Source organism: Hemibagrus wyckioides, linkage group LG04 (genome assembly GCF_019097595.1).
Source record: "Hemibagrus wyckioides isolate EC202008001 linkage group LG04, SWU_Hwy_1.0, whole genome shotgun sequence".
Lineage (NCBI taxonomy): Eukaryota > Metazoa > Chordata > Actinopteri > Siluriformes > Bagridae > Hemibagrus > Hemibagrus wyckioides.
This window is the reverse complement of record NC_080713.1, coordinates 19,478,372-19,501,198: the sequence shown is the minus strand read 5'-3', so window position 1 is coordinate 19,501,198 and position 22,827 is coordinate 19,478,372. Positions and strand designations below refer to the sequence as shown.

The window sequence follows — 22,827 nt, the reverse complement described above, 5'->3', positions numbered from 1 at the left end:
TAGAATGGCGTATGACTTCAAGATTTCAAGACCTTTGTCCGTTCTCTTTCTTGCAGGATCCCCCTAACGAAGTTTCGTACCCTAAGGCGTTCGATGTCCGATTCAGGTAGAGCTATCGAGGAACTCTTGGCCAACTCAAAGAACACAAAATACAACCTAGGTTTCCCATCCAAATCTGGACCAACCCCTGAAACTCTGAAGAATTACCTGGATGTAAGTTTGGCCTGTTTTCACCCTTTAAACTAACCAGTTTTGGCTGACCAACACTAGCCTGTAGTACCTTTTGACCTGGTTTACTAATCTTCTTGAATGTTTGTTAAGTGGGAGGTCCTGTGAATCGGTCCTTATTTTGGTCTGATTATTCACAGAGAACGTTGTTTGAAAATAATTGCCGTCTAAGTAATGCTCAGCATTGCCTACATATACCATTAAAAAGCCCAAAACATGATGTGTCTGATGTGCAGTGAATTGAAAAGCTGCAAGATTTGGCATGTAAATTATTTTGCAAGGAATGCTGTGTGTGTAGGGCAGAGGAAGTTTCTTTTCTCGTGAGACCTGCAGGGAGGAAGGAATTCATAAATGATTGGTTTCACTTCAGGAAATTAGATCATGCGATTAGGCATGCTTTAAGAATATGCTTTTTCATGGCTGAAATTTGTTCTGTCGTGATTTTGAAAAGTATCTGATTAGTCATGGATGCCTGTCATGAGATTGTTAGTCATGCTGTCCAAACAAAAGGAGAACAAGCACCTTGTGTGTTTATTTATTATTTTAAATAACTGATTGGTAATCTGCATTTGTTGAAGTTTAATTTCTTCCTAATAAACTAAAATTCACCTGGTTATACTGACCTCCTGTCCATAATCTTCAGGCAAGCAAAATTTGAGGTGGTGTCTGCTTCTGTTTCCCTTTTCAAGGCCCAGTACTATGGTGAGATAGGTCTTGGCACTCCAGTCCAGACCTTCACTGTGGTGTTTGACACAGGATCCTCCAACTTGTGGGTGCCTTCTGTCCACTGCTCGCTTATGGACATTGCATGCTGTAAGTCGACACTTGGATTGTGTATAAAAATAGTGTGAATGTAGTGTTTGGTGAATTATTTATACTGTTGTTGAATGTATGATGATGGTCAGCTCGAATGTGTTGATCTTGCAGTGCTTCATCACAAGTATAATGGGGCCAAATCCAGCACATATGTTAAAAATGGCACTGCTTTTGCAATCCAGTATGGCTCTGGGAGTCTCTCTGGCTACCTCAGCCAGGATGTCTGCACAGTAAGTTTGTCTCTCCATCTAATGCAGCTGCTACACAAGCAGCATTGTTTCATACACGCTTTAGTAGGTATGTAAGTGTCCACTAGATGGCCTGCCAGAACGAACAAACAATCCTGTCTATCTGGTTTCTAGTTCTGCTCTAAGGTCTCATGATTTTATGCATAGCATTGCTAAACACAGACGAGCTCTTTCTCTTTAAAACTTTCTGCAGTGGGTGTGATTTGTCATGATCATAAAATATTTACTAGATAACTCAGTAGAGTAGACTAGACAGACGTTATGTACGTTGAGATCTCACCGACGTATCACGTTAAGTTCTACAGACAAGCCACTTAAAAAACACAGGATATGCATTGCCATCTTGTGTACATGTTTACAAAATTAACTCAATGTACAAATCAGCCTTTAGGTGACTGAATCACAGGTTGACATTGAAAGAAAAAAAAAAAATCCCCTTGCAGGTCGGAGACATTGCTGTAGAGAAGCAGATATTTGGCGAGGCCATCAAGCAGCCAGGAGTCGCCTTCATTGCTGCAAAGTTCGACGGCATCCTGGGTATGGCGTACCCTAGCATTTCCGTAGACGGGGTTCCTCCGGTCTTTGACATGATGATGAGCCAGAAGAAAGTGGAGAAGAACGTCTTCTCTTTCTATCTGAACAGGTTTGCATTTTGCTTGTCAGCAGCAAAGTACATATGATGGTTAATGATTAAGTAAGCATGTGATAAAAGGCTTGAAATGAAAAGTGGAGTCAGCAGCGGTATTTTCAAATGTGCTGAATAGAGAGGGAAGGTTTCTGGTTCAGTGATGTGTGTCAGCTCAAAAAGCTTTTGCTAGATTATTCTGATTTAGCAAAGAATGATCACATGGCTCCAGGTCATCAGGCTTCTTTTAACATTGGACAGACTAGGACAGGAGTTAATTACAGTGATGAAGTTTATTTATTAGATTGTAAAGGTTGTGTATAATTTCTATTTTGTACCTCCTGATATTTAAGTAAGCACGTTGATCGAGTCTTGGTTGGTTTGTATGATTCATCGTAGGAACCCAGATACTCAGCCTGGTGGTGAACTCCTGCTGGGAGGCACAGACCCAAAGTACTACACTGGAGATTTCCACTATGTAAACATCACCCGACAGGCTTACTGGCAGATTCACATGGATGGGTAAGTGCTTTGTCATTCTCACTGCAAAGTCAAATGTTTGTCTTCCTTTTTTGAGAGGAAGTTGGTGTTAGTTTCTGCCTTGAGTTCCACACACATGTCACATGGACTGAAAGTCTCCAGGTTTCTCAATACTTTTACTTTTACCTCAGGATTGCACACTGAAGTTGTTTTTTGGAGGACTGAATTCCTCTTCTCCTTAGTGACCAATGCAGTGCTCTGTTATTCATGCTTTTCTCAAAATGATGAGTGGTTTAATGAAAGCTTCTTTGCTTGGATGCAGATTGACAGGGTTTCTTTTAAACAGAAACAATAAGAGGAAAAGTAAGAGAAAATGATCTGCCAGATTAAGTCCAACATTACGAGACTGTTTATTGATGTTTTATAAATCTAATGATTGATAGAATTTATCTCAAGTTTTGGTGTAGTCTTTCATTCATTCATTCATTATCAGGGCTGGGTTTCCCAAAATCTCGTCTATTTATGATCTTTTCTGCACACTCTGTTTGGAAAGTTTGGACAGGTTTTGTTTATAATTTGTGCTACATTAAAACGAGAAGTTAGCTGATCTAACACGAGTCTCTATCTTTTTCCAGCATGACCATTGGCAGTCAGCTGACTCTTTGTAAAGGAGGCTGTGAGGCCATTGTAGACACTGGAACGTCTCTGATCACTGGACCTGCTGCTGAAGTCAGGGCTCTCCAGAAAGCCATTGGAGCCATTCCTCTGATCCAGGGAGAGGTACACCATTAAAGATATTAGTCCATTTAGGACTTTAGATGCTTTAGACACAGTACTGAACTCCTTGCATGCTAATACAAGATTTAGCCTACTAATGATTTATTTAGACTCGTTTTGTATGTAAGTAACTCGTGTAAGTATTTATAACAAGGCTTGGCTTTTTTTGAGATTATTGCTAAATTTCTAATTTTTATTTCTTGATAGTACATGGTTGACTGCAAAAAGGTGCCTTCCCTTCCCACAATCTCTTTCAATCTGGGTGGACAGACTTACACACTGACTGGGGAACAGTACATTCTTAAGGTTAGTCATGTGTGAAAATGGTTTGTTTTAAAATCCACTTCTCTGCTTTATTTTAAATGAGTGCAAATGTGTGTAGAAAGGAAGTGAAAGGTTATTTTCATTTTTGCTCAAACCACATTCACTTTGAATCACTGACATGAGTTGTGTGGTTTTACCTTAAATCAAGCAACATACCGTCACACAGGCCATGGTGTGACTGATTTTCTTCTGTGTGTGTTTTTGTGAGAACAGGAGAGCCAGGCTGGTAGAGAAATCTGTCTGAGTGGATTCATGGCTCTGGATATCCCTCCTCCTGCTGGGCCACTGTGGATTCTGGGTGATGTGTTCATTGGACAGTACTACACAATGTTTGACCGTGAGAACAACCGAGTGGGCTTTGCTAAGGCCATTTAGGTCCATCATTTAGATCCATACAGGCTTGTCTTTTTGAGCAAAGGCTAGGAAAGGAGTAAGAATGGGAATGGGTACAGGAAAAACTCTATACTCTCTACTAGAATCATATCAGCTGCTATTATAATATCTGCTTAGCGATATGATAGTATTGTGTTTGCACTGATCTTCTTTAGCCCCCCAATACTCCGTTCAATGAGCTTGAGAAGTTTTTAAATCAGGGAAAGACCAAGATGAACTACACATGCTAGACGCAGATATGATTACGTTCTTAATGGATTTTAACATTGGGTTTTATGTCGTTGATTTCTATTTAGCTTGTGATTTTTTTTTTTTTTTTTTTGGTGTCTTATTGAAAATACCTCTTAGTAAATTTGAATGAAATAATAATAATTTTTTTTAGAACATTAAATTTATACAATCTTTCATATTTTACTACATGGTCATTTATTGATTTTAGTTTCTTTATCTGGGTTTGAGGAAGTGCTTTGCATTTGTCTGCCATGATTAAAAATTGTGACCTAGTTGTTACTTGATTACACCGGTTATTATTGTAATTTATACCTTCTCCCAAATAAACAGGTTGGTTAAACAATAAAATATGTGGACTGAACAAACAAACAAAACAATAATTGCTTGGCTGTTGTGGTTTTTTTGGTTATTTTTAATTGTAGTATTGGGGGAAAAAAAAGAAGTCGAAGCATTTTCAAATTATTTACATTTAATAAACTGCCAAATAGCCAGAGAGAGAGAGAGAGAGAGAGAGAGAGACATTACATAAACAGAGATGGAGAGTTTAGGGATTTGAGCATTTGTGTTTTACCAAAAACATGTTTTGATATCGAAACTAGCTTCAGATAAATATAATATATATTTACAGAATACCTTAAATTTACAACAGCTGTATAAACAAGTTATTAGGCACACATTATTTGAACAATCATTTTTACATGTCATTCATATGGTGCACATTATAATCATAGTTTAACCTAAAACATAATATTGCATGTTTTATTTCACATTTGATGCTTACAGTACATTCTAACTGCTTCCAAAGCTGCTAAGCTGTTTCTAATCTTGTTAGTGATAGACAGTGACTGTCCTTACTCCAGACATGATAAGTATTTACAGAATGAAACCCAGAGGTTAAACATCTCCTGAGAGGAGACAGGGAAAGTGTGTGGACAAGACCTGGGCAATGTGTAGGGCTATGGGGTGTGTGTCTACAATATCTATAGATGAAATACTGTAACATAATGACGTGAGGAGGGGAGGTAAATTGAAGGGTGAGTGTAAAGAGGTGTGTGTGTGTGTGGTAATACAGGTGAGATGGAATGTTAAGTTGATGCACAGATACTGTGGAATGGCAAATGAACTGACTTATGTTCACATGTAAGCCCTGAACTTGAGCTCTGAGAGAAAACAAAACTTCATAAGTCAGACTCGGGCATATCCGGCATGTCGGCCATGAGATACCCGATACTGAAGTGACCATTAGAGGCAGGCTCTGCTTGAGCCGTGGAGCTGCCCTGTTTACGGTTCATACTATTAGGGGGAATGGGAGAAGGAGCGTCACTTGGTGTCTTTCCCTGGAGGAGACTGGCGTCATCTCCTTCCTCTTGCCTTGTTCTGTGAACACTTTCTTTAAGGATCCGGCCCTTCTTGTAAGAGATGGAGGACGTGCTGCTGGCCTTATCGTCAATACAGTTGAAATATCGTAACACCAACACCACAGGGACAGGCAAAATAGCAGCAATCACTAACGAGATACAGACAGCCAGGCCCCATGGAGGATAACCGAGTGATCTTTCCTGAGCCTGAAAGACAAATGGATAACAATGATATGATAAAAGCTTTAATTCTAAATTTCTGTTATGCATCACCCCAAAACAAACCACAAACCAATCCTCAAACCCTAAAAATACATAAAGGACCAACCAGCTCCTGGTTCCAGGCACTGTAGCTGGGAGGATTCCTGCCCAGCTGGTAGGCGCTAGCAGACAGCAGGGTTAGCAGCAGCAGTGGAGTAACATACTTCCACATGTAGTAGTAATAACGGAAAGGAGTGAAACCCAGCATGTCCTTTAGATCATTGAAAAACCTAGAGAAAAATGGGCACATCTTGTCAGTTGAGGACTGGGTTATTGTGGTTTCATCTGCATGGGCAGTGCAACCTTATTTAGTTGCCTGTATATTACATTTACATCTGCTTCTTACAACACATGTTGACACAGCCATAGTTCCAGACTTTTGTAATAGGATGTTACAAATAATGTTAAAACCATTTCCTCGATTATGTTTGCTTTACTTTGACTAGCCATCATTAACTGCTGGTAACTTAAGTGTTTTTATCCGCATAGGACCCCTTAACTATGGACATTCTACATTAACCAACTAACCATCTTTGAGCAAAACACAGAAAAACGTGTAACATACTTTTCAGTGCCGTAGACCCAGGCTACTGCCACGTTTTCCAGAACGACCACGATGAGGAGAGGCAGCGTAGCAGAGTAGTCATCAAACATGGATACAAAGTAGTTGCCTGATCGCTGGACAAATATTAGACCGATACTGAACGCCAGCAAACAGCAGCCGACTGTGAGAAGGCCAGAGGAAGAGCGTGTAAGTGACAGTGCTTGAAAATGTGTACATGCATGTGTGTGAAGGCTGTGCGTGACTCTGACCTGTCAGGTATTCCTTGCGCACTTTAAAAGTATCCACAAGGGGGGTGATGATGCCCTCGATAGTGCCAAACATGCTGCCCAGCCCCAGGTTCACCAACATGAGGAAAAACATGACTGACCAGAAAGGAGAGGCAGGGAAGTGGGTCATGGCCTCAGTGAAGGCGATGAAGGCGAGTCCAGTGCCCTGCACTGCCTGAGAGAGATGGAGAGAGAAGCAGCATAACTATTTATTTACCATTTGCTTTATATCATTTTTCAGCATGAATGGAAAAACCTGGGGAAAATTAACTGTAGAGAATAGATTTGGAATGGTTCTCAAAATCTGCTGTGATACATAAAGTGCACGAATGCAACTGGAGTTTCAGACATAAACAATCACATTTGTAGTATAGGATTTATAACACTGCAGCATGCTGAACTCATTATTACATTACCACACAAATCATTTAGTATCACTATTGTCTAAAGAAAATGTAAATTACAAGTAATGCAAAGTGATTGTGACTAACTTCCTAGCAAATAAAGCCATGCCTATTGCTTTTAGAAACAAAGATACTTACTAAAGGGTATCCCAAAAGTCTTCATAAATTAATACTTTTTTATTTTTTAGCAAAATCTAAATTTATTGACTAAATATCCTCTACATAGTTGCCATTGTAAGCAAACAAAGACTTTCATCCTATCATGAGAAACTTTTGAATGTATTCGTTTCAATGACTTTTGTGCTCTATCATTTCCTGGCCTTGTTTTATTTTAAAAATATATATTATAAACTACATATGAAAAGTGTTGGAAACATTCATAAACACACTGTACAACTACAACTGAAAAGCAAACTGAGCTGCTGCCTGGAATAAAGGTCAGATAATCAAGTGACTGTGGTTTTGTCTTTGTGTCAGCAGGAAACTGAACCCTAGCACACACCAACTACATCACTGGTTTAACCATGTCAGAGAGCCTTTTTAAAATATCAGTCTGTCCACATTCCTGCTGCTGCAGCTGCTTTTTGATTGGACTTTTTATTTTATTCAAGCACCTCTTTGACCTTATAACTCACTCACTCACTCATCACACGCTCAACCTCCCTCCCTCACTCACCATCACTCAGCCACCCTCACTCACTCAGCCACCCTCACTCATTTAGTCTCACTCACCATCACTCAGCCTCACTCACTTACTCCCTCCCTCCCTCATTACATGCTCAACCTCCCTCCCTCACCCACCATCACTCACTCAGCCACCCTCACTCATTTAGCCCCACTCACCATCACTCACTCAGCCTCACTCACCCACTATCACTCACTCAGCCACACTCACTTACTCCCTCCCTCCTTCATCACACACTCAACCTCTCTCCCTCACCCACCATCACTCACTCAGCCACCCTCACTCTCTCACCCACCATCACTCATTTAGCCTCACTCACTCACTCACTCACTCAGTCTCACTCACTCATTCAGCCTCACTCACTCTCCTGCCTCAGCCACACACACCCACTCACTCACCTACTATCACTTATTCACTCACACACACACATTCAATTTACCCAGTCACTCACTCACTCACACCATCATTAACACCATTCTGATATGTTGGATGCTGTTGCTGTGAAAAAGTCTAGCCTGTTTTGTTATAAACTTGTTTGCCTGATGGACAGAAAACCTGAACGTGTAATTCCTCCACCACCTAGTGGTGAATAAATACACTGATGTAACAGATGAAAGCTAAACTGAAGGATGAACATCTTATTCCTTCCACAGCTCCAGACTCTCTCAGAAGCTCTTGGTCAGGTTTTTTGTTTTTTCCATTTTATTATTAGTTACTTGTTATTATGTTAAAAATGATATCAGGTGAAAATGGCTTAAATATACACTACCAGTCAAAAGTTTGGACACACCTTTTAATTCAATGTTTTTTGTTTAGGGATTTTATTTTCTACATTCTTGAACAATACTAGAGATTTCAAAACTATGAAATAACACACATGGACTTAAGTAATCCATATGTAATGACAACAAAAAACAGTCTGCTGTTATTTTAAGACATGAAGGTCAGGTGTTCTGGAATAGTTCTCGCAAGAACAGTATTGTCGAGTGCATTTGCAAAACCCATCAAGCACCATGATGAAACTGGCTCACATGAAGACCATCCCAGTAAAGCAAGACCAAAACTGACCTCTGCTGCAGAGGAGAAGTTCATTTAGAGTTACCAGCCTCAGAAATCACCAATTAACAGCACCTCAGATTAGAGCCGTTATGAAGGCTTTACAGAGCATCAGTAGCAGACATATCTCAATATCAACTGTTCAAACGACATTATTGTGGATTTCGGCCGCCTTCAGCATTGTTTTACAATGTAGAAAGAAATAAACATCAGGAAAGACCATGGAATTAGAAGATGTGTCCAAACTTTTGACTGGTAGTGTAGTCAAATCTGTCATTCTAGTCATTCTTTGTTGATCATTTTAAGCATTTATTTCTAGAAGGTTTTCTAAAATTTAATTCTAAAAATTCCTGCCAATAGGATTCTACAATTGTAAGCTTGACATTAATAAATAATATCTTGGAATAGGTTAAATAATCTCATATCGTAATCTACAGTACTAATAGGGTATTAGTAGGGCACTAAATTATTAATAATCGGAAATATTACACACATTTGACTATATTCACAATATTTTCACTTGCTAATATTTTTGCAGTGTTGCTTCAATAGCAAAATGAAATAAACACTGAATTCTGTTTAAGAGCATGAAGTAAAGTTTAAACGCTTGACTCTTGGTTCTGTTCTTGTGCTGTCCATGGCATAGCAGCATACATCCTGTCTCAGTTTATATGATACAACTGATAAGACTAATGTGATTGCAGGCGAAATTGCAGCTTTGAAAGGAATCAGTTGGTTTGGGTTACAGATCTGACGTGCAAGATACTGGGGCTGGGTGTGGCACTGAACACAGAGCTCAGAGTGGTTGTGTGTCTTAAACCGAGTCTCTGCTAGACACTACATAAAAGTCACAATCCTTGTTATTATTTATGGCATTTTACATTTATTATTTACATCTACTTTGTGTAGACACCAAGTTTCTCACTGACGCATGCATCTTTCACTGATACTTGTTCAGGTTGTGTATGAAATAAGAGCTTTCTGGGCTTTCTTAAATTTCAACTAAACTTAGAGTATTGAATGGAAATATGATGAAAGGAATGATGAAATAAAACCTACAGTATAACAACTACAGCAAGACAGACACTTGAATGGGGCAGTTTTAGGGGTATGAATATGAACAGAAGGTAACTTTCATTCATTCATTCATTCACCAGGATAAATAGAATACTGAATGATAAAATCTGTCACATTCACTATTGTTAAGGTCCACTGAATGGCTGATTTGCAGCATGTTCTGTTAGGGATTCTAAGCTGCTGAAGTCCTACCTTGTTGAGCTCCTCTTTGATATCACAGCTGTCCAGACCCAGATGAGGGTAATCGTTCTCCATCACGTTGCGGATGATGTCGGTCATCAGCTTGTAGTCTTCTGTGCTCACATGGCTTAAGTTGATGTGAGGAGGAATTAACGCAGCACTTACCTCGTTGCCCAAGTATCCAACAATCTTTTTTGTGTTTCTGTGATTTAATAAAACACAGCGGATATTTGTGAGGTTTTCCAGGTCATCTCATTACCACTATTTGAGACTGTAAAACATTGCTAAGATGAAAAACACCGATAAAAAAAAAAAAAAATTTCACACAGTATTGAATTAGTTGCTTGTAAAGCATCTGTCCTGTTTTGCTGTTGAATGAAATTCTCATTGTGGACTCACAGTTCAACACACTTGGCGTTCATGATGTTGGCTTTAAAGCCGAGCACAGCGAACACCACCAGCGTGGCCAGCACAGACGTGAAGAAGTTGATGAAGGAGACGAGAACGGCGTCAAAGTGGCAGTTGTTGTTGCGCTTGTTGTAACTGGAGAAGGCAATGACGCCACCGAAGCCCAAGCCGAGAGCAAAGAACACCTGTGTAGCGGCTTCACGCCACACTTTGGCCTCTAGCATGATCTCCAACTGATACAGGACACACACAAAAACACACTTAGTACAGTCTGATCTTCACTATTGTACCCTCTGCCATATCAGATAATGGATGCAATGCAAAATGACACATTTATTCATATTTTTTTGTTTCTTAGTTTGTAGTTCGTTTCGATGTTCTGAGACATTATTGATTAATTGACTTAACTACTATCTACTTTATATCTAGTATAAATATTATTAAAAGAAACAACACTTTTGACTCCCATAAATTTAATGAATGTCTCCTAAAAACTTCACCATATCAATGATTCTGTTTTTCTTATTTTTATTTTCTTATTATTATTTGTAAGGAGATGCTTCATTTATTATTTTGTAATGAGTTTCCAGAGTCAGTATCAGAGGTAAAGCCTTATCTGTAAGCTTTCAGACACAGCAAAAATCTTCAGGTCTAAGGCTTTTACTGTCTCTCAATAACATTAACCTGCATTTTTGTCTTAAGTTTAAAAGTAAGAGGACTGTGTCCTCCTTTAATAACTAAAAAAGTTAGCCTTTGCTGTGGTATATGAGGAATAAAATACAGGATGCGCTGCACTAACCTGTCATTGATTCATATAACAGTATGGCCAACAGTATGGTTTTATTCCTTACGTTAAAAACGACTCTGGTGAGGCATGTTCTAATGCCTGTCTGAACATCCTTATACTTTTATAGGTAAGAGTGTAAATTTGCGTTACATAGACATTATGAGTTAGAGTTATGAGTAAACATGTCTGCGGTAATCATACGCTACAGATGGGGTGCATATCAAAACACTTGCGTATTTCTTTAATATAACAATTATCTAACCGTGTCATGTTGCATCAGTGAATGATGAAGGACCAGACAGGACATTGCCGTTTCCATAGCTACTGTCACTGTTTTCTGGCTATTCTGTTAGGCCGTGTAGAGGAGCGCATGGAGGAATTGATGATGAACAATTTGTCTGTGATTGTCGTAAATCGGCGATGTTGTTGGCATTAGAGCTTCAGCTTGGTAAATTAATTGCACTTAACCGTCATCCGTGGCTTAGTGATTCTGCATCAGGCTGACAAATTGTGTGCATCCGGATATACATACACAGCCAGTGGGAGGTCTCGGTCTCTCACCTTGGGGGTGAACATGTGGATGATGCCGTCCACAGAACCTTTCAGTAGCAGGGCTCGCACCAGGAAACAGATTAGCACCACGTAGGGAAAGAGGGAGCTGAAGTACATCACCTGCAACCAATCAGAACACAGCACTTCATTGGTTACTTATTGGGCCTCTGGAAAAATAAAGCAAGATGTAATAGCCTTTGAGCAGAACAATGTATGCGTCAGGGAACAGTGATTACACACCGGAAACTGCTTTTTTTGGTATATTTAATTCACATTTGTGCGGGTTACAAACAGCACTTTATGTTGGGAGAATGTGGAGGATGTTATGTTTATGTTAGGAGGCAGATCATTCAGGCTTTTAACCAGGACAACACTAGAGCTGTTTTTCTATTTTTAGTCTATTTTTATGTCACAGACAGTCAAAAAAGCATTTTCCTGTGAAGATTCTCAGTCATACAGGTGCGATTAGCTGAAAGTTGAGTCATATCAACTGGACTTCTTGTTAGATTGAAATGTTTCACTACTCATCCAAGCAGCTTCTCCAGTCTGAAGGACATTGGCAGGATTCCACAAATTTATATCCTTCAGGGTCAAAGATCCTCCCCTCTCTGGATCCTTGACCCTGAAGGATATAAATTTGTGGATACAAATTAGTGGAATCCTGACAACCTCCCAATTATTTTCATGTGACCAATAAAACCGAATTTGAACAGTATGTATGTATTGCCAATAATGCCCTGTAGAGGGCATGCCATCTAAAAATTTTGTTCACCTAAATCATCCATCCATCCATTCTTCTTCTGTACCCCTAATCCTACACAGTATTATGGTGAACTGGAGTCTATTCCAGGGGACTCAGGGCACATGATGGGGGACACTGTGGCTGGGGTGCCAAATCATTGCACACACACTTAATTTAGAGATGCCAACAACCATCATATATACAGCTGAGTCCAAAAGTCTGAGCCCACCAAGGAAGATTTTAATTTAATTTAATTTTTTTAATATTTAAAACAAAGATGATAAATAAATGTATCATTAAATATTAAATTTTTTTATATATTTTTTTTAATATTATTAAATATTAAATATTTAATTTAATTAATTTTTACATTTCTATTTCTAGGTCCCTATTTAATTGGCCATTTTACCTGCTTTGTCCAAAGTTAGATTTTCCTCAGGAATGATCTATTCTACTACAGCATGTGTTCAGATGACACACTGGATTTGATCAAAAAGGAATCATAAGGTTTTGCACAAACTTGTGAAGTCCATGCTGTCATGGCATTTGTCAAAGCAAAAAGTGGAAAGTAGAAAAATTAATAATCTCTAAAATTCATGCCAATATTTCAGAAATTCTACTTTTTCTTCAATCTGGAATAAAAAGTTTAGTATTAAATTAGAAACATATGCAAAAAAGTATTTATAGGGTTTAAAATAGTATAAAACATAGTACCAATACTACTACTACTACTACTACTAATAATAATAAAGTGATTAAATACAGATTTGTTACATTTTCTTTGGTACTTAGGTTAAGCAGATTGTGTTACAAATTACCGAATATATACATAGCTAGTCATGTGGTTTTATCAAACTCAATGCTGAGCTAGACTTTATAGAGTTCTGTACAGCAGTGCTGAACCAAGGAATTCTGTGCCCCCTTAAATGCCCTTTACCAACACCTCCTCCCTCTCCCAACCCCCGAAGGTCCTCCTAAGCCCTCTTAGTCATACAGTGTGATTGAGTGAGATTACACTGCTGTGATCATTAATCACTCAGTACAAAATTATTCATTAAAACAAAGAAATTATTTACTTTTCTGTAATGATGTAAAAGTCAAGCACCTGCTACAAACACAAAATGCTTAAAAGGGTCCGGCTGGTAGAACTCGTACAGATAGCTCACCCATCAGGCTTGCTATTTAACCGAGCCGACAAATCCTCGAGCTCCAAAACCCTGTACAATGAACCTGCTACAAGCTCTTTCACTTTTTTCTAGGAAAAAAGAATGTATTTATCCCCTTCACATCCTCCTTGCCTCTCTGTCCTTTTCCTCTGCCATTTTTGAAATCATTATTTCTGTGTCCCTACTAAGCATCTTGCACCAACAACCATGCCACGGTTAAAGTCATTGAGATTACATTTTTCCTCATTCTGCTGGCTGATGTGAAAATGAACTGAAGTTCTTAACTTCTGCATGACTGAAGGCCTGGATAATCACTTACACGCAGGTATACCTAATAAAATGGACAGAGTGTATTTCATATGGATTCCTTGGGTATATATGACTACATGTGATTTGTATAAATGTCCTGGTTCATAATAGTATTCTTTTAATGATTTCTGACCTTCTGTACCTGATAAAGTAGAGCTAACATGAGCACAATGCTAGAAATGCATGTAACCAAGTCAGGCGAAATATTCACTTAACAATTCTTCAGTGAAGTCAAGTACTGTGGATACAATCGGAAACTCACAACTTATTACATGATGAGATTTACATGAATTTAACAAGATTTCACGCTTCGCCCGAGTTGACTCGTACATTACTGAGAGGGATTTTCAAAGCAATCTGCTCAAATCATCTACTGTCTCCTAAACCCTAAGTTTCCCCTCACGCAACATACTGTACTCGGAAAGTGCCAGCGCCGATGCATTGTTCACTTTGCTAGGGAGAGCAAGGCGCGAAAAACCATGGCAACCTGCGAGTTTTTGTTTTTTTTTGTTCTCATTTTAGCACACGCCCTCCACACTTGTACAGAATGTCAAGAGAAAAGCACCTCCATGTTTTTTTTTCCCTTTAAAATAAGCTTTGGTGGAAACTCTGAATGGAACATTAATATTCTTTTGTTGTTAATCTTCAAAGACCTTGCTGAGTCCATTCAGTTTCCAGCAGAGTCTAGGCACAGAGTTTCTCCGCCATGCTGTCAGATTGAGGCCCACACCGAGGTGCTGAGGCCACAGTCACACTGTAACAAGCGGCCTAGTAGGACGTGAATAAACAGTGCTTGTTTTGTGAGTACTAGCTGATGATTCAGCTGGGTTTTTTGGAAAGGGTGCAAATTTACGCAATAAAAACAAACAAAAAAAACAACAACTGCAGACTGGTCCCGGACACTAGAAATGAAAATATTAGTGATTAACTAAGGGCCAGAAATAATAAAACATGTCCCACTGAAAAAGCTATGTTTTTTTTTTTTGCATTTTACAAGGTACTATTAAGCACATTAACATATAACACAATTAACTAGCTAAAAACAGGTCTATACAGAAGGTATCCTTTTTTTTTAAATCGTGGCTTACAGTATTAAAAAAGATGACTATTCAAGAAATATAAATCACAGCAGGCATCACATTTGTGCTGAGAGTTTACTGCTGCCTTCAAATTTGGCCAAAATTCATCAGAGGACTGATCCTTATGCTGCACTTCAAACAGGATAGGATTTCATTCTGTAGTGTGCAAGTGCTGCTCACATGTTCTGTCTACACTGCCAGCCTCCATATAGGAAGGAAGTATAATTCATGTTAAAACCGGGTTATCAGCTCATACCTACTGGAATGAAAGGGGTGAATTTTGTGGTGATTTATGACAGACAGCCTTCAGTGAAAGAAAACCTCCTGCATTGTCTGGTCTAAAAGACAAAGCTAGACTGGAACAGGATGCCATATCTCCACAGCACAGAGAGCTACACCGAATAAACCCCAAAACACAACTGTCTATCCTGATGAATACTGATCTTTCTCTGTTTGCTTTGGTTTGTTCGATAATGGGCAGAACCTGGACCGGAAATCCTGGCATCACTTTTCAGTCTGCCGTTGCAAAGTAAAATGAATGACCATCATCTGCTATGGGACACTTACACATAACCTTTGATTTATTAAATGGAATTCCTTTTCATTTAGATTAATCCTGTTGCTACTTAATGTCTGTCACAAGACAAGAGCAAACTTAAAAGTGGGAAAGGCGAGAAGTCAGGAGAGAACTGACGTCAAACAGCCCAGAGATAAGCCACACCATGGTCACATGGATCATATGAAGGACTGAAGGCTTCGGGCATTACTGAAATGACCAGCTAGAAGCGAAATGAAAGGTCACATTGCCATGATTGAATGTTTCATCACAGTACTACCATTGCCTTATTAATGCTTTCATTATTATGGCTGTTATCTAAGACCAGACACTCTGCACTCTGGACTTTTTAAAATGTACTATTTTGTAATATTAAGTATTAAAAATATTACTAAAAATGTTGTTGCTGTTCTTTCGGCTGCTCCCTGTTCAGGGGTGCCACAGCGAATCATTTGGTCTGAATGTTTTGATTTGGCACAGGTTTTACGCCGGATGCTCTTTCTGATGCAACCCTACCATTTTATCTGGACTTGGGACTGGCACTGAGAGTTAACTCTTCAGTGGCTTGGTTAGCTCCCTGCCCAGGAATCAAACCCAGGCCACGGCAATGAGAGCACGGGATCCTGCTGCTGGACTTCCAGGAGGCATAATACATTACAAAAAAAAGAATTTATCATTTCTTTACAGTGAAAGCTCAAGTGGTTAAGGCTCTGGGTTGTTGATTGGAAAGTCAGGGGTTCAAGCCCCATCACTGCTAAGCTGCCACTAATTTGCCCTTGAGCAAGGCCCTCAACCCTCACTGCTCCAAGGGTGCTGTATTTGCTCCTGTGCTCTGATAAGAAGTTCCAAAAATAGGATTTGCAAAAAAAGAATTTCAGTGTGCTGTAATGTATAAGTGACAAACTAAAGGTTTCATCTTTTTCTACCAAAGTATATTAAATATTTTAATTACATTATCATTTGTTGAAGTTTATTTTGGGAAGGTCAAGAATGTGCACTATAAACCACCTTGACCAGAATAAAATAGTTCCTGATGACAAATGGATGAAATCGGCAAATGTACCACACAGTGCCATGCAACACTCTCATGTTAACAAATGTGGCCTTTTCCTTTCCTTTCCAGTGGCCTTTTCTGACCACTGACTCCCTCATATAAGAAAGAAAGCCTTGCCCACTCTTGCGGCTTTTGTGTTGGGTTATGAGATACCTCAGCTCTGATGAACACCTCTAGAATAAATCAGTGTTAGTGAGGTTTTGCCAGTGTGCATATGGCTCCTGATATTCCATTTAACTACTCTAATATTAAACTCCACACACACATCTAGATCAATCTTATCCGAAAAAAAAAACGAAGTGAGTGCAGGTTTTCACTCCAACCAGGCACAAGGCTCCTGAAAGCCAAGAACAGGTGGAATCAGGTGTGGCTCCTGCTAGATTGGAATGAAAACCTGCACCCACTACTGATGTTTCTGTTTATGAACACAGTACTTTATCTCTTACCTTTCCTGAGGACTGAATGCCTTTGATCATGGCCAGACACACCATGGACCATGCAGCCAGTAGGCACAAGGTCATCTTCCAGTTGAGTCCCCCGCTCTCTGAGATGGAGTCAGATATATCCAAAGCCTCACGGTACCAGTAGTAGGTAGTGGCTGAGCTCTTCTCGCACTCAGGCACCACATCTAGATAGATAGACAGACAGACAGACATACTTTACTGATTCCATGAGGGAAACTTTTGTGTTATAGCAGCTCAGTCAAAACATGTGAGCAAGATGGAGATCAATTAGAACTTTTGTCCAATTTAACCTTTTTTTTTAATAATTTATAGAATATTTACTCTATATAAATGTATGCATGGATTTCATAAAAACAGAAACAATAATGTGCTGACTCACATGTGGTGGTCTTGTTTTTGACCAGAGGACACTCATGCCAGGGCAGAGGCTGCTGGAATGACTGTGAGAAGTAAAACAGGCTCCAGCCAATGATGACATTGTAATAAAGGGCCACAAAGAAGCACACCTGTGAGGGCAGAGGACACATGTAAATCACAAGATGCACCATCAAATGCCTCATTAGCTCTCTACAATAATTAGCTTAATTAGCCCACTGTCTCTCAGGCAATGGCTTCATCTGCATTTTTTGCCTAATTTTTACATACACCTGAAAAAAAATGCATACAGGCTACCAGATGGACGCTCTGTACTAAACTAACCACACAGCTGGCAAAGCCGATGCCACCCAGTCGAGGGCTGATGTAGTTCCAGACGCCGATGCTGCCACGGCGGATGCGTTGGCCCACAGCCAGCTCCAGGAAGAACAGCGGGATCCCAATCATCACCAGTAGGATGAGGTAGGGCACCAGATAGGCTCCTATAAATACATAGGAGACTCGTTTTAATAAATCTAATAGAATATAAGTAAGGAATAAAACATGGAAGTTCATTTTGTTACAAAAAATATTAGTAACAAGGTTGTGGCATGATACAAAGCCTGGAAGTGTTTTATTCCTGTTACAACAAAGCAATTTACCAGCAGTTATCCTTTTCTTATTAAGTAATTAAATATTTAATACTAGTTATCACTTACATTCAAGTAACTCTAAACTGTCATTCCCTCACCTCCCTCTCATTTCTTCTCAGTCACGAGGTTATAATGACAAAAAAAAGTGTTGGAAAGCCTAAAGGAATAACTTAACCTCTGAGTGTAATAAACTTCTATAACTAGAGAATCATTCTGAAAATGGTTAAAAATTTGGATTCTTGTACATCTGATAATGTAGACTGAAAAACAAATCAGAATAACCACAATAATAAAAACCTTGTAGACAGATCTAGTGCCAGAGTCGAACAAGAAATCGAATCACCTTCTGACCAATCAGAATCCAGCATTTGAACGATGTTGTGATAATAAATACATTAATGAGAGCCAATGCCTCACATGGCACAATCTTACATCACTGACAACTTACAGATGCCAAACAGTGTACAATGCATGTCTTTGGAGTAGGGGAGTGAACCAGAGTACCCAGAGGAAACCCCTGAAACAAGAATATGCAAACTCCAAGTATACAGGACAGTGGCACGAATCGAACTCCCAAAATCCTAGAGGTGACGGGCAAACATGCTAAGCAACTAACCTTCCCTCTTATAGAATACATATTTACCGGAAAATTCAGCAGATATTTTGATATACATGAAAAATCTGAATCATAGTTAAATTAATCCCTCTAGATCTAATCCAATTTCCTCAATTTCAAGGTTGGGAACACAAGTAAGTAAGTGTAAAAAGTAAATAAAGAGGTTAAACAGTGATGTTTTTTCCAGCTAGTTTAAAAGATGCATGATATTATTCCATAATCGACAGAGGAAAAGGCATTCCTTTTGTAATGCCCTTCAGCGAGAGACAGTGAACAGTGTTAAGAAAAGTAAAGAGGCTTAACTGTTTTGCTGTCTCTGAGGCTTACAGCATGTGTTTGGGTTAGAAAGAAGTGACACTCTCTTCCTCTTCCTCTTCCTGACTTTCAACATGTGCGTGCTCAGTCTGGCTCAGTAATGTACACGCCTTTCTTGCCACTGTCTCATTCAGAAGGTTACCTCTATTTGCATCAGGGACAGCCTGTTTCGTTTCCGCCTCAGTCTAGCACTCATCCGTTCCGAAGGGGTTTCTGTTGTATTTTTACCATTTATGTTATCAATTAAGCCAGCTCAGGTAAAGTGGATATGAACATTCCTCCATATCACTGGTGAATGAAACGTCATATTTAAAATGTGATAGGCTTTAATAAATGTGAAATGTGTAAGTAAATGTTTGAGAGCTGTTTTAAATATGAGAGGCCTAAGAAAAGAATGAAATCATTCCTGTTATTTATACTGTATCCAACATTCATCTTGAGAATTTAAACAGTGAATAATTAAAAGAGGTTAGATGTTAAAACAAACCATCTACACCAATCAGGCATAACATTATGAACACTGAGAGGCGACGTGAATAACACTGATTATCTCCTCATCATGGCACCTGTTAGTAGGTGGGATATATTAGGCAGCAAGTGAACATTTTCTCCTCAATGTTGATGTGTTAGAAGCAGGAAAAATTCACAAGTGTAAGGATTTGAGCGAGTTTGAGAAGGGCCAAATTGTGATGGCTAGATGACTGGATCAGAGTATCTCCAAAACTGCATGCTGGTTCTGAGAGAAAGGTGTCAGAATACACAGTGCATGACGGGTCAGGGCTGTTTTGGCAGCAAAAGGGGGACCAATGCAATATTAGGCAGGTGGTCATAATGTTATGCCTGGTCAGTGTAAACTGTGAGACTAGGAGTGGATTTTAAGTATTTAAAGCCTCTATTTCAAATCATTTGTCATTTTTCTATCAATATTATTGTAAACTACTAAGCAATATTTAAGATCCTTGATGTAGAAGGTGACGTCACATGCCTGACCGGGTTAAGAACCACATTGCAAAACACATAACACAGCAGCACAGAATATACGTAGGTCTATGCAATGGGCCAATACAACAGTCAGGCTTATATGCAGGTAAACTGAAACTTCACAGAGATTAAATTAACACTGTATTACTCAGCAATGTGCATTATAAAACTCTAATGAGTACTTCTCATTCTTATAATGCATCTTGGTTTCAGTAACTATGACACACGGGGCTGTGTCACCCTCTTTATCATGCCAAGCAATTACTCAGACAAATTTCTAAAAATAATTTAAAAATCATCATGTGTTTCTATTTATGGCCATTAGGTACAGGTGCTGTATCCTGTTAGCGGCTACTGCTGCCTGATGTGACGGTGATCAGCCAGGGTTTAGGGTAGAGACAGCAAACACACAGAGAGACAGACAGAACCACACACACTGTCTGGCCTCTTTAATCTAATTACAGACCAGTGCAGTAGGGCAGCCACACTCGCTTATAATGACCTGGAAAACATGACACAGACCCTACACTGATTGCCTCTGTGCTGCATTAAACACCAAAAAATGCCTAGCCAGAACAGAAATACATGTGCCATCATTAAAAAACACTGCATTCAGGCAGTAAGTGTCTATAAATCCAATATATACAGAATGGTCTTTGAATCTAGCTAGAGTAAACAGAAGTAGGCATGAGTAAGCATGCTGTAACTGCTGTATGTCACTGTCAGAGACACATACATAAGCAAAGACATGCCTTGCTTTGTAGACGCTTCACACGGCACAAGGAAACCTTGTTTCTGAATGCTCCATATTCAAATGACTAAATTAATGCTTTCAGTGAAGGTGTACGCTGATCAGTGATGGAGCAGTTCCCTTGTACATACAAGTAAGAACTTTTTATATACACCAGGGGTGTCCAGTCTTATCCAGAAGGGGCGTGATGTGGATGCAGGTTTTAATTCCAGCGAGACGACACACTTAATAATCTACTGAGAGTCAGGTTTGGAATCTAGTGTGGATCCTGCTTGACTGAAATGAAAACCTGCACCCGGACTGGCGGATAAGATTTGACACACTGAGCGATCTGACACTCACCTGCCACTTTAATAGGAACACCTGTATCATTATGCATTAAGGCATAAAATCATCAAAATATGGGTGAAGAGCATCTGTTCACATCAAAAGATCAGAATGGAAAAAAATGTGATCTCAGTGACTTTGGCCACAGCATGGTTGTTTTTGCCAGATGAGCTGGTCTGAGTATTTCATGCACAACAATCAGTAGTTTACACAGATGGTGTAAAAACTAAACAGCCAGTGAGTGGCTTCTGCTGGAGAATGGCTAAACTGCTTTAAGCTGAGAGGAAGACTACAGTACATCAAATAACCTCTGTATACTATCATAGTAAGCCGAAAAGCATCTAGGATGATCATCTTGAATCCGATGGGCTACAACAGCACTAGACCACACTGATTCATTCCTGTTCAGCAAAGAACAGAAATCTAGGCTACAGAGAGCACAGGTTCCCCCAAAACTGGACAGCTGAAGAATTGAAAAACACTCTTCAACTGAAATGGAACCCAACGCGGTCGTCTGCTGGTGTAGGCAATCTACCTGAAGGTATTGTGCTTTGTGCATCTAAAGATGCTTTTCTGCTTATCATGGTTGTAAAGAATGGTTGTGTTACTGTATTTCAGTGCAACATGTATTGATGGGTGATGCCACTGAATAGTTACAAGGTTATATTTAGGTTTGATACAGTCAGCACTAGTATTTGCAGGTTTTCATTCATAAATCAACAACAGCTTCATCTACAATGTCATGGTGCTGAAGTGAAGAACAGATTTATGTTATGTTATGCTAGATTTATATTTCTTCACTGCCAGAACCTCAGTGATGCCTCAGCACCTACTGAATCGGTAACGTATAAGTGAATTCAACACTGAAACGGTTCAGTCAATGGTTTAAGAACAGATTTAAGTGTACATTTAAGCGTACAAAAGATTTCAATTCTAATTCTATGGAGCAAGTTGAGTATTGAAAATTCGGATGGATTTCTCCTTCCAATACACTGTAGATATAAGCTTTACATTGTGACTGCAATTATTCATCACTGCAGGTGTAATTCGACAACACCCTTATCAGTTTAATGCTTAATTTAGTGAATGAATGATTTATGAATTAATTTATTTATTAATAGATTCATTCATCTTCAGTCGTAGATTTATGGTCAAGGTTAAACCAGTGTTCATTCAATACTAATTAGTAACTTTAACAATGCAAGAGTTGAAATACAACCCTGCAGATTTCTTGGTCAACCTACCACCTCCGTTTTTCTGGCACAGGTACGGGAATCTCCAGACGTTGCCGAGACCCACTGAGAAGCCCACTTGCGCCAGGATGTACTGGAGCTTGCTGCTCCATGCGGGCCTCTCCTCGCCTTCATCTTCCTCTTCTTCCTCCTCTGGATCATCGGAGCCTTCCTCCACATCCCGCACCTCACAGCTGGGCACATTTCGCAGGCTCACTGTGCTCTTCTGAAAAGGCTCGTCACATGCATCCTCGTTGGAAAGCAGATCTTTGGCAGACTCAGTGACATCATCGTCAAGCTCTCTCTTGACGGATCTGCTGTTTTTGGGCATTTGATAAGTCAATCGTTCCTAAGGGGTGAAAAGTCTTTTTTTTTGGTTTGGGATGAAGGGCAGGAAGCGTGCCTGAACAACCTCAATCTTCTTTAAAATCACGTGCTTCAAATGGAATATTAATGCGATGTCATGGAGTGAGTTGATATTTATGGCCTCATTGTTACATGACAGGC

At 39.4% G+C, this 22,827-nt stretch overlaps 2 protein-coding genes across 2 annotated transcripts in view; one reads left to right on the top strand and one right to left on the bottom strand.

The window, feature by feature from the left end:
* ctsd (cathepsin D) overlaps positions 1-4,502 on the top strand; it is a 5,654-nt gene extending 1,152 nt beyond the window's left edge. Inside the window, exons 2-9 of the mRNA XM_058387963.1 lie at positions 57-213; positions 918-1,041; positions 1,156-1,274; positions 1,736-1,935; positions 2,317-2,439; positions 3,033-3,177; positions 3,382-3,480; positions 3,712-4,502. Coding sequence (XP_058243946.1) covers positions 57-213; positions 918-1,041; positions 1,156-1,274; positions 1,736-1,935; positions 2,317-2,439; positions 3,033-3,177; positions 3,382-3,480; positions 3,712-3,873 — 1,129 coding nt within the window. The 3' untranslated portion in view covers positions 3,874-4,502. The remainder of the gene's footprint in view (positions 1-56; positions 214-917; positions 1,042-1,155; positions 1,275-1,735; positions 1,936-2,316; positions 2,440-3,032; positions 3,178-3,381; positions 3,481-3,711) is intronic.
* Positions 4,503-4,573: 71 nt separating this feature from the next.
* Positions 4,574-22,651, bottom strand: slc6a15 (solute carrier family 6 member 15). Its single transcript, XM_058387961.1, has 11 exons — positions 22,333-22,651; positions 17,791-17,948; positions 17,471-17,597; positions 17,074-17,255; positions 11,731-11,841; positions 10,374-10,615; positions 9,987-10,176; positions 6,555-6,747; positions 6,307-6,466; positions 5,809-5,971; positions 4,574-5,687 (listed from the first exon to the last, which is right to left on the bottom strand). Exons 1-11 carry the CDS (start codon positions 22,649-22,651, stop codon positions 5,301-5,303), a joined length of 2,232 nt encoding a protein of 743 aa, XP_058243944.1. The 3' UTR covers positions 4,574-5,300.
* Between the last annotated feature and the right edge of the window lie 176 nt (positions 22,652-22,827).